The sequence below is a fragment of the Euprymna scolopes genome, chromosome 5, assembly GCF_053919585.1.
Source record: "Euprymna scolopes isolate OS-2025 chromosome 5, ASM5391958v1, whole genome shotgun sequence".
Taxonomy (NCBI): Eukaryota; Metazoa; Mollusca; class Cephalopoda; order Sepiida; family Sepiolidae; genus Euprymna; species Euprymna scolopes.
Window position 1 is genome coordinate 17372860 of NC_136486.1, and position 16886 is coordinate 17389745.

General features: G+C 32.4%; 1 protein-coding gene across 1 annotated transcript in view; it reads left to right on the forward strand.

Annotated features, from left to right (window-relative positions):
• The window catches only part of LOC145276711 (ADAMTS-like protein 3), a 583334-nt gene that overhangs the window by 495925 nt on the left and 70523 nt on the right, over positions 1–16886 (forward strand). The window contains exon 11 of the mRNA XM_080127906.1: positions 1791–1920. Coding sequence (XP_079984032.1) covers positions 1791–1920 — 130 coding nt within the window. The remainder of the gene's footprint in view (positions 1–1790; positions 1921–16886) is intronic.

Below are 16886 nucleotides of genomic sequence, written 5' to 3' on the forward strand. Positions count from 1 at the left end.
AAAAATCCAAAACTTATGATAGTTGGGAAGAAACTACGGTAGCCTTTACATGTAAATTTCGATATAATTTTAACGTTTATTTTGACGAGTAAGTGAGTAATTCTTTTTTTCATGAGCGAACCCTCGAAGTTAAGCAACAATGATGCTGGCCAGTACTATATGGGTGACCATTTTGGAAATACTCAGCGCCGTGTATGTTGGAGACAACTTCTGCGTCTAGTATCACGTTTGGTCGTCTTCATATCATAGGTGAGGCAATATTGCGTAACAACAATTATCGTATTTTTAGCAAAATGCGCAGTTATTTATCGATTTTTTGTATCGATTCTTCCAAGCATTTCCTATTTAATGGTATATTAGTAATTTTGAACTCACTAAAGGAAAAGTATTAATTTATTCTTCAAAGATTTAAAAGTAGCGTTTTTCGTAAAAATAATGAAAATACATATTTTCTTCCTAATCTGAAAAATAATTATTATCTACATATTCAACAAATTTCACACTTCAAAACAAAAAAGATGAAAATTAAACACATTTAATTCGGATTTTCAACCATAAAATTGATACGTGCAAAGTTGTCTTGTTTGTTATATCTACAATCCTTCCCTCTTCCCACAATACAATGTATTTTATTCAGTTTCGGCTGATTATTTTAAGCATATTTGTAACCACAAATGAAGAAGCATTTTGACATGGGTTGAATCAGCATAATATTGTATAAAATTTGGGTAGAATTTAGCATTAAGGATTTTTATCTACCTCTGGAAAACAACAAATAATAGGAATATAAAGAAGAAGAAGAAGAAGAAGAAGAAGAAGAAGAAGAAGAAGAAGAAGAAGAAGAAGAAGGATTTAGAGGAGTTGGATGAGGAACACAATCATGGTCCAGTCTTTCTACCAGAATCCATTCAGCACTGTGCATATGTATTTTCCTCATGTACTTCATCACTGAGCATAAAATCTTTTGTGTTCAGAAGCTGTATCTAATTTATAAAATCCACTATGTCTGTCTGTCTGTTTCCATATTTTCAAACTATATCTCCTCCGAAATTAAAAGTCGCAGAGTGGCGTTTGAAGGCCTTAAATGATTAGATTTTTTATAGATCTTTATTTTATGTGTCTTTAGCCGGTTAAAATAGTTTTTAAGGGGTCAAAAAGAGGTCAAAAAGAGGCCAAAAAGAGGTCAAAATTAAAAAAATCGTTATACATTTTGTACATTCACCATAGGTTATTTTTAATCAGCTCACATACATGTCAAGTTGGTACAGTGGTGACGTCACCAGCTTTGAATGCTATAGTTTTGCTTTCAGTTTCGATTCTAGCTGATAGCACGCAAATATTTTTTTTTACTTTGGAAATCATGACTCTATAATAATATATACAAAATTTGGGCAAATTAAAATATCATATTTAAGCGTATTTTACGACCGGGGAAAGCTGAGCTCTACCTCCTCCTACGCTAGTTTGACATAAATAATGCGCACAGTTAAGGTTAAATTGATTTCAAGAGTCACAATTAATCGTTTGATTGTATTGTTTAAATTCAGCAGAAAGTGCTATATGAATAATATGCAAAATACTTTTATGTCTTTCTTAAGGGAACTCCTTTTAAATTCATTGTATTCTATGGTTAGTGGGGGGGGGGTAAACGGACAGTTTAACAGAATAATTGAAAATCACGTTTTCATTTTCAGTTGAATTAAGTTGCATTAAAAAAAAAGTCGATTTTCGACGAGTTTAACCTTTAAACGTGTCTTGATTCTATATTTAATCTCCTCTTCTCGTAACAGATAAACTGAGGTTGCGGCTGGCCTGTTACGATGCGGGTCTTGGATCAGAAGTCAACAAATCCTACTGTACGAGTCAACCAATCCTATATTTCCATCACAAATGGTGCAATACAGAGGCCGTCTGCTATGGGTGAGTTGTTAACATTTTTGCTTATTATACTATGGATAAGTTGTTCACTTTTGGACCATCTTCCAATTACGGGATTTCCTTGGATTTTACTTATCCAAATGGAAATTCAATTAACTTTCTTGAAGTAATATATTTGGATTTTACCGTCACTGGATTATTTATCTTTCACTAAACTATCCATTCATTTGTAATCACTTTTTTCTTCACCATATTCCCTCTGCTTCTTTTTTTTTTGTTATCAAGTAAGATCTTTGACTTACTTGTTGTTTCATCAATACTTTTGCATGCAAAATCCGATCCCGCATTTTGCTAATTCCTACCCTCTGGTGAGAAGGAAAGTATTTCTTCGAAACTCGCGCGGATTAAGGACTATCCACTTATCAAGTGTTTCCTTTTCAGATTAAATATGTTTTTAACTCGTTTTCAAAGTTTTTTTTAACATGTTTTATTAACTGTTTGCTCGTATATATATATATATACATATATATATATATATATATATATATATATATATATACATATATATATATATATATATATATATATATATAAAGAGAGAGAGAGAGGGGAGAGAGATAGAAAGAGACAGAGACAAACAGAGGGAGAATAAAAGAACAAAAGAGAGAGAGAGAAAAACAAACAAGGAACAGAGTTATGTGTTCATCAACGTTTCATCTTCATTTCGAGACTTACTCTGGATGAATGAAATTAATCAAATAAAACATCAGTATCAATATTTGAATATATAGTTTTGATGTAATGTATGGCACTATTCCATTTCAGAAACGGAATAAGTCGTTGGAAATTCAAAAAAGAGGGAGGGAGCATAGCGTTGTGAAAGGAGGTAGTATTTTTTTATAACGTTACATGGCCGTTACCATATTTAAAAAGATATTATGCAATCCATATTTTTTCTTAAACAAATATGTCCGTTATAATACAAATATGGATATGTAACTGAAATGTAACTGGTGTTTTGTTTTCTTAATTTCATTCATCCAGAGGAAGTCTCGAAATAAAGACGAAACGTTGATGAACATATAACTCAGTTTGTTTCTTTTTTATTTCCCTATTTCGTCGAAATACTATTTCCAGTATTCTCATCATATATATATATATATATATATATATATATATATATATATATATATATAATTCAATGGAATGATATAAGGATAGATATTTTATGATACTATTTCAATGAGGGCATGTTCGATATTGTATAAGAAACATTGAAATGATGAAAACTAAAGTTGTAAAATTTACAAAATGTATTAAATCATCAATTGTTTAAGCAAGGAATATAAAAAATATCTGTTAATCTATAGATTTCCAAACGTAGGCATTTCTCATCAGAAGGAGAAACCGACAAAATAAAATGGCATAATATGGAAACTTTGCAAACAATACTGCTTGCAAATTTTCAAATTTATTACAGCCATTAATCTATTTTATTGCGCGACTTCTCTTCATGAGAGCAGCTTATCTTTAGACATTCATGGATAAAGAGTCAGTCATTTATATTTCTTGCTTAAACACTTAATGATTTAATAAATTAATAGAATTAATCTATGGATTTTCAAAGATAAGGTCTTCTCGTCAGAAGGAGACACCCAATAAAATAACTTATTGACTAGCATAACTTTAAAACTTTGCAAGCAAAAGTATTTTAACATGCTTTTAAGAAAATTAAAATTGTTAAAAATTCTTTAGCTGGCAAATTGTTCAGTTTATGTTAAATTCGCAAGATGAGATACGTTATCAGTCCGATGCAAGATCTCAAGCCACTTTTTGAAATACTTCCTGACACAGGAGCGCGTGATCTGCTAAATGCTGGTCAATAGCCTGGAAACCCAGATTTAAAACAGATCAAGAAACTAAATATCTAGGCTAAATAGAGCACACACAAAGGAACAGGTCAACCAGAGGTCAAATAGGCCTTTGTCCGATAAGAGCATGCTCGTTGGCTGATAGGAAGGGCGCGGTGGATACTAGAAAGCTGATTGGCTAACTAAAATCTGAATAGAAGATGTGCATACAAAAACGACAAACAACCACAGAATTCGCGCATAAGCCTGAAGAGTCCTAGAGTGGATGAAACGCGGAATATTCAGTGTAGCTTAATCGCCATATACATTTTATAACTTACTATATATATATATATATATATATATATATATATATATATATATATATATATAGAGAGAGAGAGAGAGAGAGAGAGAGAGAGAGAGAGAAAGAGAGAGAGAGACGTCTAGCGATAGTTACATTAGGAGGGAAATAAATCATTGAGGTTGTTTGGGGAAGCTATATTGATCTCTATTATAAAGGAGGAGTGTAGTTTGTAATATATAATGTAAGTAAAAGTATAGTATATCTATTAATGTGTGCGGGCAGTATGTGTGTTTTAGCTCTCGGGGAGAATATAGGGGTAAGTTGAAAGATGTTTCTTTTTCAACCATATGTGTAGATGTGTTGTATCTATGAGGAGATTTTTACATGAGATATGGGGTTTATGCTATGTTGGTATTTTTAACAGTGGAATCTGTTTTTTAATTCAATTTTCACTCCAAACAAGGCACAGTGCTACTTTGAAGTAGGTGGCTACTATCGGGGACATAAGTTGCAGGGGTATTATGAAGGGAGATGAGTGGCAAGATGTCTGTTTACATTACACTTGAACTTCTGCATATCCGTACAGTTAGGAAAGCAGAATCCCGGAAGGGAGTTCCAAAGTCTAGCAGTTCTGAGGAAACAAAACTATTGGAGTAGAAGGCTTTCTTATACCTAGGATTCTATACTGTTAAGGGGTGGGATTTAGCTGCTTGTCGGGTTTGTCGGGGTTGTTCACGTCGAGAGGGTACAAGTGATTCTAGTTCGTCAAAGCATTCACCAATAAAGTACCTATAGAGCGGGCAGAGGGATGTAACATTTCGTCGATGGTACAGAGGCTGAAACTTAGATAACAGTTCAGGACCTATCAGGTTGGCGAGTCTCTTTTGAACCCTGCCCAGGAGTGAGAGACAAATAGCAGACGCACTAGCCCAAATGTGACAACAATACTCCATACATGTGAGAATTGTAGCCTCATAGAGATACAGGATACTTTCAGACATAAGTAGTTTTCTAGCATGGTAGAGAGAGAGCCCACCTTCTTCGCAGCAGCCTTGGCAATGCTCTAAATGTATCTATTCCAGTTCATGTTCCCTGTAAACGTTAGGCCGAGGAGTTTAAAGGAAGTACTTTCGGGTAATGTGTTCTTGGCCATTGCTGTTGGTGGTAGTGAAGGTTTCTTGTAATTATTGAAGGAAACAAGTTTAGTCTTGGCAGCATTGAATGTGACCATCCATTTTTGTCCCCATTCCACTACAGGTTGGAGGTCATCCTCTACTGTTTCTGCAATTTTCTTAGATAAGTGTTCATTTGTTTTCCTGTCGTACCTGTTATAGTGAGTGGTGTCATCAGCAAATATACCCATCTCAGAAACAATTTTATCAGGGAGGGCATTTATGAATATCAAGAATAATAAAGGCTCGAAGATAGACCCCTGAGGTACTCCCGCATTTATATCATATTGTTTAGATGTACGGCCGTCAAGGACAACTTGGATTTTTCTCTTACTTAAGAAGGACTTAATTACATTATGTATTCTTCCAGTGATACCATATGATCTAATTTTCCTTAGAAGACCATCGTGTCATACCTTGTCAAAAGCCTTAGATATATCGAAAGCTACCGCTCTACCTTCCCCTATTTTGTCCAGTGAACGGTATATACGTTCAGAGATTGCAGTTAGGATATCTGCTGTGGAATAGGCTTGCCTAAATCCATATTGATTGTCGGTCAGGAGTTTAGCAGCTGTAAGGTGATGGACTAGAGCTTGATTAATTAAGGACTCAAATATTTGGGCGAAAGGCGGGAGGGAGCTACTGCGGCAATAATTTAATGGGTCAGTTCTTTCACCAGAATTCTTGAAAACTGGTACCACATAAGCAGTTTTCCAGCAGTCAGGAAAGCAAGATTCGTTAAGGCATTTGTTGTAAAGTTTGCAGAGCCTAGATCAACCTCAGCGGAGCATTTTTTAATAACACAGCCTGGATGAGATCGGGTCCACGTGCTTTTGAGGTGTCTAAGTTTTTTATGATACCATATACCTGAGAAAGGGTGATTTTCAAATCATCTAGTGTGGCGTCTGTCCGCAAAGAAAAGTCAGGAAATGAGTGTGTGACGGGCCCAGTGTGGAGTTTGAGGCAAATCGACTGGCGAGCAGGTCAACCTTCTCGGTTGCTATGCAAACAATCTCATGATCGTTTGATAGTGGGGGAATCGTTGACTGCCCATTGTTTACTACACTGTTGTAGATTTACCAAAAATCACGAGTTCCTAATTTCTGTGCTTCGATGTGTTTTCTAGTGGTTTCAGTGTATTCTGTCTTAGCTGTCGCTATTTCTCTCTTACAATTACTTCTAGAAGTAAACATTTGGGAGCGTGGGGCTTGCTATAGAATTTTCGTGTGTGAACATGTGCTTCAATTGCAGTTTTGAACCATTCGATAGTCTCATTTGCGCACTGTTCAGCTGGAAGAGAAAAGATATTCCCCCATGGGGCATCTCTGGTAAGATATCTGATGGCTTCCCAGTCAGCCTGTTTGTAATACCTCGTTGTTTTAAGCAGTGGGTCTTCAGGTTTGGGTCGAGAATTAAGGGTAATTTTTACCATTATCACAGCATGATCAGCATTCCCGAGTGGGCTGTGGGAATTCGTTATAGAATCATCGGTAACTGTGGTCAGAAATAGATCTAGAAGTGGGGCATGCTGATCTTGCAGGTCTGGGAAATGTGTTGGAAATGTAACCGTCTGAGATCATAACAGATATATATCATTAGGCGTAATGTTATGATAATTAAAGTGAGGGGGTGAATTATGCGGGGTGATTTGTACTAAGATTTTAATTTTGTAATATATAGGGCAAAGATGGTATAGTAAACAAATACCAGGGATTATGGGGTGGGTGGTTGTTTGACTATAATAATGATCGAATATAGAATAATAATAATAATAATAATAATGGTTACTAAGTATAGGGGAGGAAAGAAAAATAGCATCATAAAAGTTATATAATTCATATATATATATATATATATATATATATATAATTATATATATTGAGTAAAAAGATTAATAATTGTAAATTATAAATCAGTTTCAAAAGGAAAAATAAACAAAATCAACTCGAGTGTACGATCGTTTCGGAAACGATGTTCATTTTATTAAAATTGACAATAATTATTGACAATAATTGACAAAGTTTTATCTTGAGACATAATCTCCTCATCAGCAAAAATAGGGGTGGGGGTTAAGGCACCAAAATAAAACTAGCATTTTTGTCGTACGTAAGGCGGATATTCCTGCAAATATTTAAAAACATAAGAACGAAGTTGTTAATTTTATGTTCCAAGATAAAACCTTTGTCAGTTATTACCAATAATTATTGTCCATTTTAATAAAATGAGCATCGTTTCCAAACGATCATACACTCAAGTTGATTTCGTTTGTTTTTTTTCCTTTTAAAAAGGATTTATAATTCAGAATTATTAATCTTTTTATTCAATATTAATATAGCTCTATGATATCTATACCTATTGAGCTTATTATATATCTCCAGTACTATGGGCACTGTTCTTTTAAAAGTATTAATATATTTATTAATACATTAAAATAAACTGCTTTAGACTACAGGGCTAATTTTCTCTATAAAATAAAATACATAATTATATATATATACATATAAAATTTTATTTATATTAAATCTGATATCTTTGTTCAGTGACGAGTACGTACACTATATATATATATATATATATATATATATATATATATATATATATATATATATATATATATAAATGAAGTGAAATTACGAATGGATTTTTTTAATATATGTATATATATATTTCGAGTTTAACCTGTGTCTAAATTGTTCCCTTTAATAATTATTTTCGACAGATAGGGAGCAATGTGGAAAAAACCTTTTCTTTGTTTAATTATATTGCTGGAATGGGAGATTATAGCTGAATCTATTAAACGTCGTGTGGATCTGTCATGTATATGTTTAAGGAAAGTTGCTTTGTTAAAATTAAAATGGTGGTCGTTCTCCATGATCTGACAAAATATGGCTTGAGTGTATTGTTTTTTGCATCTCTTTTGTATTCTTTTATTTAAATTACTTTGAATCGCTAGAGAACGTGAATCTTATTAGTGTATTTCTAAATAAGCACCATCTAATAATATATAATCTTTGAATTCCTGTGTATTTATCGGAATTGAGAGGCAGCTTGTCGTCGATGAGGACAAGTACATTATACTAAGAACGCGCGCTAGTAAGAGTAAGCCGATATAACCAAAACAATACATCAGTAATACTACTACAAGCATCTCACATGAACATTTAGGCGGATATAATTATATCTTTACACAAAACAAGAAAAAAAAAATAATTCTATGAAGAATTAAAAATATACCATTCCTAAGACCTAACGATTTAAGGAAATGCCAAACACGACGATGAAAATCGCCAAAGGAAGTATCATTGACAATCCATTTCACACGACATTGAAAGCGAAACGAGTTCGGGGCAGTGGCTTGGTCGGTTCGAGTAAACACGGGGGAGGGGTGATGTCTTAGGACTTGAGCTTGGTATGTCCGCTTCCATGTGTTAATAGTTAAATGTTGGCTGCACGTGTTCACTTGTTTTATGTAGATATAATGCATGCGATTTCTTGCGAGCGAAAAACTAAGCAATGCTCGCACGAAGTGACTTAACAAACGAGGAATTTGTTTATTCTATCTTTCTTACTTGTTTATGATTGTTATGAAGTTATTTAAACGTTACGACTTTTATATATATATATATATATATATATATATATATATGACATCTGACAACTTTATTTAATCACATGAATTAATACACAAAAGTATAATTTTATGCGTAAACTAAGTAGTTACTTCAACAGTGTCCAATACATAGGTAGAGCTAGATAGTAAGTTAGAAAAATATATATGGCAATTAAGCTACACTGAATATTCCGCGTTTCATTCACATTAGGATTCGTCAATGAAACGCGGAATATTCTATGTAGCATAATTGCCATATATTTTTCTAACTTCCTGTATATATATATATATATATATATATATATATATATATATATATATATATATATATATATATATTTAAATGGGCTTTTCCGTAACCACAATCAAGGTAAATGTTTCTCGCATGTTTTTCCCGTTAGGGATTCCCCCCCCCCCATCTTTTTTCTTTCTCTTCAAAAAATGCTACATTGCTAAAAGTGTGTCTATTCATAAAATCTGAAGAAATTTTCAAACTATATAATGCTTGAAATTGTCGAACTGGACATTGAAACAATTGTAACATAAAATGAAATACACTTCTCGTTGCCATCAACACCTTGTCTTGAAGTCTTGATTTTGCACACACAGTATATATATATATATATATATATATATATATATATACTTGACTGGTGTTATTCGTGACACTCTGCACTGAAGATTCCCGAAAGGATGAAACACTAGTGTCTGTAGGTATTTGATTATTATAGTAAAAAAATAATTATATATATATATATATATGTATATATAACTTTATACCGGTACAAATACTATACAGCTCTTTAAAAATAATATACGAACGAGCCGTTTCACTATCAAACTCATTAGGAGTTAATCGTTGGTTATTCAAAAGATGTACGTAAGAAAGAATATTTTTCCAATGAGATCTATGACAAAGAAAGGCTTTCTGGTTCACTAAGGCCTAGACTTTATGGCCTTCCTAAAATGCGTAAAAGAAGGTCTCTCGTTTAGACCTATTTTGTCTATGGCGGGGTTTGCCCAATACTCCCTAGTTCAGTGGCTATATACTATTATAGAACTCATTCATGCTCTATACACTAAATATTACATTACCAATTCATTCATTTTGGTTGCAACTTAGGTCTGCGACCAACTTCATGTGTTCGTTTTACATTCCCAGCCTATTTACAATGTTCCGCTACAGGAGACCATTGCTATTTGTGCCGACTCACTTTATAATAGCAATCTAACTCCCCCACCTTTCCCTAAGAATATATTTCTTGAACTCATGTTGATCTGTACTAAGTCAGTGGAATTCAGCTTTGATAACTTTATGTACGGTTAGATCGACGGGGTTCAGATGGGAAGCCCCAGCGTCATGCGTTAGCGGATATTTTTGTAGGATTCTATGAGTTAACACTGTTTAGTAATATATTGAAGCCCTCAATATATTTTACTTACGTCGATGACACTTTTGTGGCGTTTGCTTCTGAGAGTGAAGCAAAAATCTTCTTCGATAATCTCAATTCTCTCCATACAGCATTATCATTTATAATTGAGAAAGGGAATGGATGTTGCTTGCCTTTCCTAGATGTCTACATTGAACGTAGTAAGAATTCTTTTCTTACTACAGTTTATCGCAAACCGACATTTACCGGTCTTTATACAGATCAGTGCTCATCTGTGCCTGCCTCTAAACAATAGGACTTATTAAAACATTGGTGTATAAAGCCCTCGGAATTTGTTCTCCAAATAAACTCGAACACGAATTGAATACTGTCAAAGACATTTTCATTCGTAATTGTTATCCGGAGAATTTGATTAATTATACTATTAAAAAGCAAGTAAAAAAAAATACAATTCTCTTATAGCTCTGGGTCTGTTCAAGTGCCCAGTTTATTTAAAACTCTCTTGGATTGAAGTATCTGATCAGTATTTGGGCTGACGAATTATTAAGTCCGTTACAAATTGTTTCCCGTCTGTTGTGTTACAGTTGTTTTCAGTGTAATATCTGCATTCCCTCTGATTACGAAAAACAGTTCACCCTACATCGCACAAAGCAATTATATTTATGAATTTAATTGGTAGTGCGCGGCTGGCTATGTGGGCCGAACCTCTTTAAACTTGCAGACACGTATCAACCAACATATACCTCAGAAATTACAATGGGAAAGCCACGTCGTTTTCGCCCCATTTTCTACCTTGGAATTTGCTATTAGTCGACATCTAATTGAAAATCCAATTTGCTCAAATGCCTATAAAACGGACTGTTTCAGAATATTTCACCGGGTTAACTCTCAAAATCATTTAAAGATTTTGGAGTTAGTCTCAATTTTTTCGCATAAAACTTCGTTTTGTCGGCAGAAAGAGTTTGTTGAATACTTAGACTTGCTTAGTTATATATTTTAATCGTTCTCATACTTCTCCTTCTCAATTGTATATATATTTTATATTATTGTATATATATATTATATTATTGTGTATATATATATATTATATTATTGTATATATATTTATACTAGCTGTACCCTGCCACGCGTTGCTGTGGCTCAATAATGGCAAACGCCATATTAAAAATAGCTTTCAGAATGAATACTACAGTTCTCCCCACGTTAAGACTTTTTTGTAATAAATTGTTAGTTGAAAGCACAGAATAGTTACCAAACACCATCCTCTCCCCATGGTAAGAATGGCTAAAGAAAATAACGGTTTTCTTTGTAAAAACGTATCCGTATGTCACCTAAAAATCCCTTTACTGAAGGAAAAGCATTCATATTTTTTTATAAAAATCAACTTCTTGTAAAAAAAAAAAGTGTATTTTTAACCTAACAATTTATAGTAAAAAAGCAAAACCCCAACAATAATAATGTCACAATGTATAATGTCACAATATTTTTTTGCCAGATTTGCCGTTTAGTTGTACAAATAGCCTACAACCCTGTTATCAAAAAAGGGACACGCTGGGTCGTCACCGGAATATATCAAGAAATTTGTTTACGTATAATTTATTTTAGATTAACCACATTCTTTAACACATAAAAGGATTAAATGTGTTTAATTTTATAATTTATTATTGTTTCATAATTAAACATTTAAAACATTAAACAATACAAATGATACGTTGTTTAACAAATAAAAAGAAATGAAAATTGAAGTTTTAAAATGATTAAATGTGTTTTATTTTATAATGTAAAATTTATATTTTATAATTTAAAATTTTAAACATTGAACAATACAAATAAGATTTTGGTTTGATTTTACATTTTATATTGTACTCGGATGCATATGATGATGCATCTCAATAATAATTCAATATTTAACTTTATCTTTCATTATTTCTTTTCGAGAACAAAACCAACATTTTATTCATATTGTTTGTTTTTATTTTTAAATTATAAAAATAAAACACATTTTAAAACTTCATCTTTCATTATTTCTCTGTTTCATTTGTTAAACAACGTTGTTAATTTTAATTAAATTTTAATCACAGGATTATAATTTTCAATAATCACGTAAATATAAACAAACTTTCTGTTTATGATATATGTACACCGGTGTCGACTCAACGTGTCCCTTTTTTGGATAACAGTTTGGAGGCTATCTGTACAACTAAACGGCAAATCTGCCTTTTTTATAATTTCACGCTATCTTATTGTTTAATAATAAATTGTTAGCTGTAGCTGAAAGCACAGTATAGTTACAAAACACCCTCTCCTCGTCAATGTAAAAAATAAAAAATAAAAAAAGTTATTATTTCAGTACGATATGAAAAATGCATATTAAACTGTACTTTCACCTAACAATTTGTAGTTTTAGTAATAAAAATAAAATTGTGGGTACTTATATATCTTTTGTTACTGTGCTGAAATAATGATGTAAACTTTTGGAAAGGCATTCGTAACATGGGAAGGATAGTAAAAATTAAAAAAAATAAAAAGATATCTTGAAAGTTTAATTTAACAAAAAAAACTATGTAAAAATAGCGTGATATCAAAAATGCATAAACACCAAAATGTGGTTTAATTTTACAGGAGATACTGTTCCCGGGTACATACGATGGCAGATGGTAATCGTACTATGTTTACATATATTTTTTTTAATATCTAATAAATGTAAGGTGGAAGCACAAAATAGTTAGAAAACACCCTCACCTACTCCGTAAGAATTGTTTTCCAAATAATAACGATATATTTCAGCACGGCGCCAAAACTACATAAGAACTGAAAATTTCATTTTTATTGGTCAATGTTTGTCATTCTAAATAAAATGAAAGACATGTAATCATTTCAAAACTTCATCTTGCAGTTTATTTTTTTTTAATTTGTTAAGCACATGATCACATTTCAATAAGTATGTTATTATATTTTACCCATTTAAATGTTGTAAAACATGTAACAAACTTTTGCTCGATACGGGTGACGACTTTTAAGAGCCCTTTTTAGTGATTACATGGTGTGAGGATATATGTACAACTAAACGGCCAATCTGCCCCAAAAAATACGGTGTTCGTATGTAAGAAAATAATGCTTTGAAGATTTATTTCGGTGTGCTGAAAACGAATCTGCAGACCGTTTCCGTCGCAAAAAAAAAAAAGTAGTTTTCATAATATGAAGAAATTACTTTTTCGAAAAGTGGGTGATCACTTTGCGATGTAAATGTAACTTGGAATGAGCACACACTTTGTGGTCACGTGAGAGCGGCATTTTTTGTGTGTTTATTTTTGTTTGATTTCCTTTGGTAATAACCCCTGAATTCTGGGACTATTTTCCATTTCACAGCCCTAGCCATCGTTTACGCTACGCGCAAGCATAAACGAAGGCTGATAAATATGCAATTGCGTACCAAACGGCATTGTCAAAAAAACCTTATATACAATAAACAACGAGAGAAAATTCATCCTCTCTCAGGTGGCCAGAAAGTGAGTGCTCATGTTAAGCTAAAATTACATGGAATAGTTATCACCAAGTTTTCGGAAAAGTAAATTCCTCATATCATATACAGTATTTTTTGTGACGGAAATGATTTACAGTTTCGTTTTTAGCATACCGAAATCTACAAAAAAATGTTTTGTTATATACGAACGTGAGACGGCCCTTCGGGGGAGAAAAGTTTGTAAACAGATATTGAATTATTGTAAATCGGAAGTCATTAACTCATGGTGCATGGGTAAAAATAGTTCCACATTTACTGAAAATATTTTTTTTATTTTATTTAATACTAATTTCTGTGTTACTATTTTAACGATTTTTTTTAAAAGTGTATTATAGTCAGAATCGTTATGTTTGGTCATGTCAAAATGGTAAACCGGAAGTATATTCGCTAATCGGTTCGAATAAAATCGGAAAGTTTCCCTTACGAATAAAAGTTTTTTTTTAATAAGGTAATATTTACTTTTTAATATTTAAAAACACAGTTAGATGATAATAAATATAAAATTTCACAGACAACGGGAGTGTAAATTTCTAGTTTATCGATTTTGAATAAACCAGACGTTCGATTTATATATATATATATATATATATATATATATATATATATATATATATATATATATATATATATATATATATATATATATATATATATACGATTAATTTCTGATGGGTTTGTTGGTGAGAGGGGTCTCAAGGGTTTTTCGTATATTATCTTTAAAGAGATATATATAAAATGAAACTTTGTGTTTATGTCAGTTGGTATGTGAGTTAGTTAGTTCCCTATGGACTCAAAAACGACTGGCCGATTTTCATGAAAGTTCACACGAACGAACTTGCCGTGCCTAGCAGTGTTCTGTGGTAAGTTTGTCGAAATGTCTTCGATAAGTGTCGAAAATCGATAATCGAAATAATGAAAGAAGGAATCACTTATTTTGACCAAAGTTAACATTTGACAAAGCCTAACATCACAAGTGCATTTGAGAAGTTTTATTACCACAAAAACTAAAAAAAAAAACGACATACGAAATAAACAGTTGGTTCTTTGATATGACAGGAGCGCGTTAGAAATGAATTTTTCTGTTTAAAACACAACTGAAACATGACACTTGACTTTTGTATTTTAAACTTTAATTCAAGCTATTATATAAAAATATTTTTATGAAATCAACAGCATGTTCTCTACAGGGCAATATAGACTACAATGTATTGTGGACTAAGTCACTGTGGGGAGGCATATGAATCTTTCTCCCGATGCACCGTGACGATTCCCATATTAAACAGACAATCAACCGATTTAATTGAAAATGGTCTATTTCACCGATTTAAATGACAATAAAAATATGAAAAATATGAAACATTCATCTGAGTATAAACTGGCAGGTCTGCTTCATTTCCGCTTGTATAACGATAACTGTAATATAATAAAAACAAATAAAAAAGAAACCATGTGGTTGATCTGATAGCTGATTACCTTTAGCGAACATTCTCTCCCAAGGATATGGAACATCCAGCTGTTCTTGTTGCAGCTTCCACTAGTACTGCAGCCAGTAAAATAAACTGCACAACACTTCACACGGCTTTTCATCTTTCTATTTTTCATGGCAGATCAAGAAAGACCCTTTCTGATAAAACTCTAAATGATCTACGTACAAAGTACAAAAATTTGATGGTTCTTATTACTGACGAACACTAGCTGAGAGTTTAACATTCACAGGTAACAAACATGAATTGTAATAAATACATAGTCAATTCGGATTGTAACACAAATCTGAATTGACATGTTTTTATTTACTTGCCTCCCCACGAGGGTATAGTTAGATAAAGGTCGGATGAGTTGCCTGCTAACTAGTTTGTAACCTTCTATTGTAAACCAATCGCATATATTAAAGTTCAATCTACGAATATATAATCAATATTTGTAAAATCGAGACTACAAGAATTACTTCCCTTGTACTGCTAGCCAAAATCAGAACTGTTATCTATTTTGACCATTTAAACTCTTGGCCTGATGTAAAACATTAGGCTAAAACAGCCGAATGACACTGTTTCATAAGAAACAATGCCTTAATTTTCTAAAATTCAGTTCTATTTAAAATCCCTATTTATGCACAAATATAAATTTTAGGAGAAAAATAACAAATTAGCTCTAAAAGTGTTTGGTTTTCATTACTAAAACCTGCTGGGGCTACTTTTTCGTTTTCTAGATGTATATCCATGTGATCTTGCTTTTGGGTAATTTTCAGCAAAATCAAATGACCAGAAAAGATTCTATGTCCCTATTTGCGGCCGTTTGGACCCCTTTTGATCCTTTGAGGACGCAATCAGAATGTTTATCCAAAATCCGGGAATTCCTCTCTTGGGTAGTTTTAACTTCATAAAAAATTTAAGAAAAATGTAATGAGTAGTTATTGAAGAATTTTGAGAACGAGCGGACGAACAGGCGAGGGTGGACTCTAAGGTCCAAATCCGACTAAGTCGGGGGACCAATGAATAAGATAATATTTAAAAATAATATATTTAATAAAATGATGAAAACACTACTAATAGTAACAATAATAATGACAAAAATAATAGTAATTATAATAATAACTATAAATAAAATAATAATAACAGTGATATCATTAATAAAATAAAAAAGTAAATAAAAAATCAAGATAAAAATACAAGGAAAGTGAATAATCTATCTATCTATATATCTATAAAAGTGAAAGTGTCCGTGTGTGTGTATCTCTGTGTCTGTGTGTGTACATTTCCCTACGCAATAACTCTGTCAATTTTCAGCCTACAGACTCGAAATTTGATATACAGGGTAGTGAGATTTGGGAAAATGTTTGTAATCCGTTTTCGGCGAGAAATTTGGCTGATAAGGGGTCAAAGTTCAACGATTTGACCTTTGAGAACTCTACCAAACTCCCCCGACAATTTTGGGTCTAAACACTTGAAATTTTAGATATAGGTTCCTTGGACATGGATCTAACCTAATAACTTTCTTCTACCAAATTACTCAGACAATTTCTGGTCTAAACATTTGAAACTTTACATAAAGGACATTTAAAGATAGCACAAGCTTTTTAATCGGTTTGAGTGGAAAATTTGAGCTACCAATATATAAATGTATGTTTGCATGTCTTCCTACAACTTTCGACAGGGGCA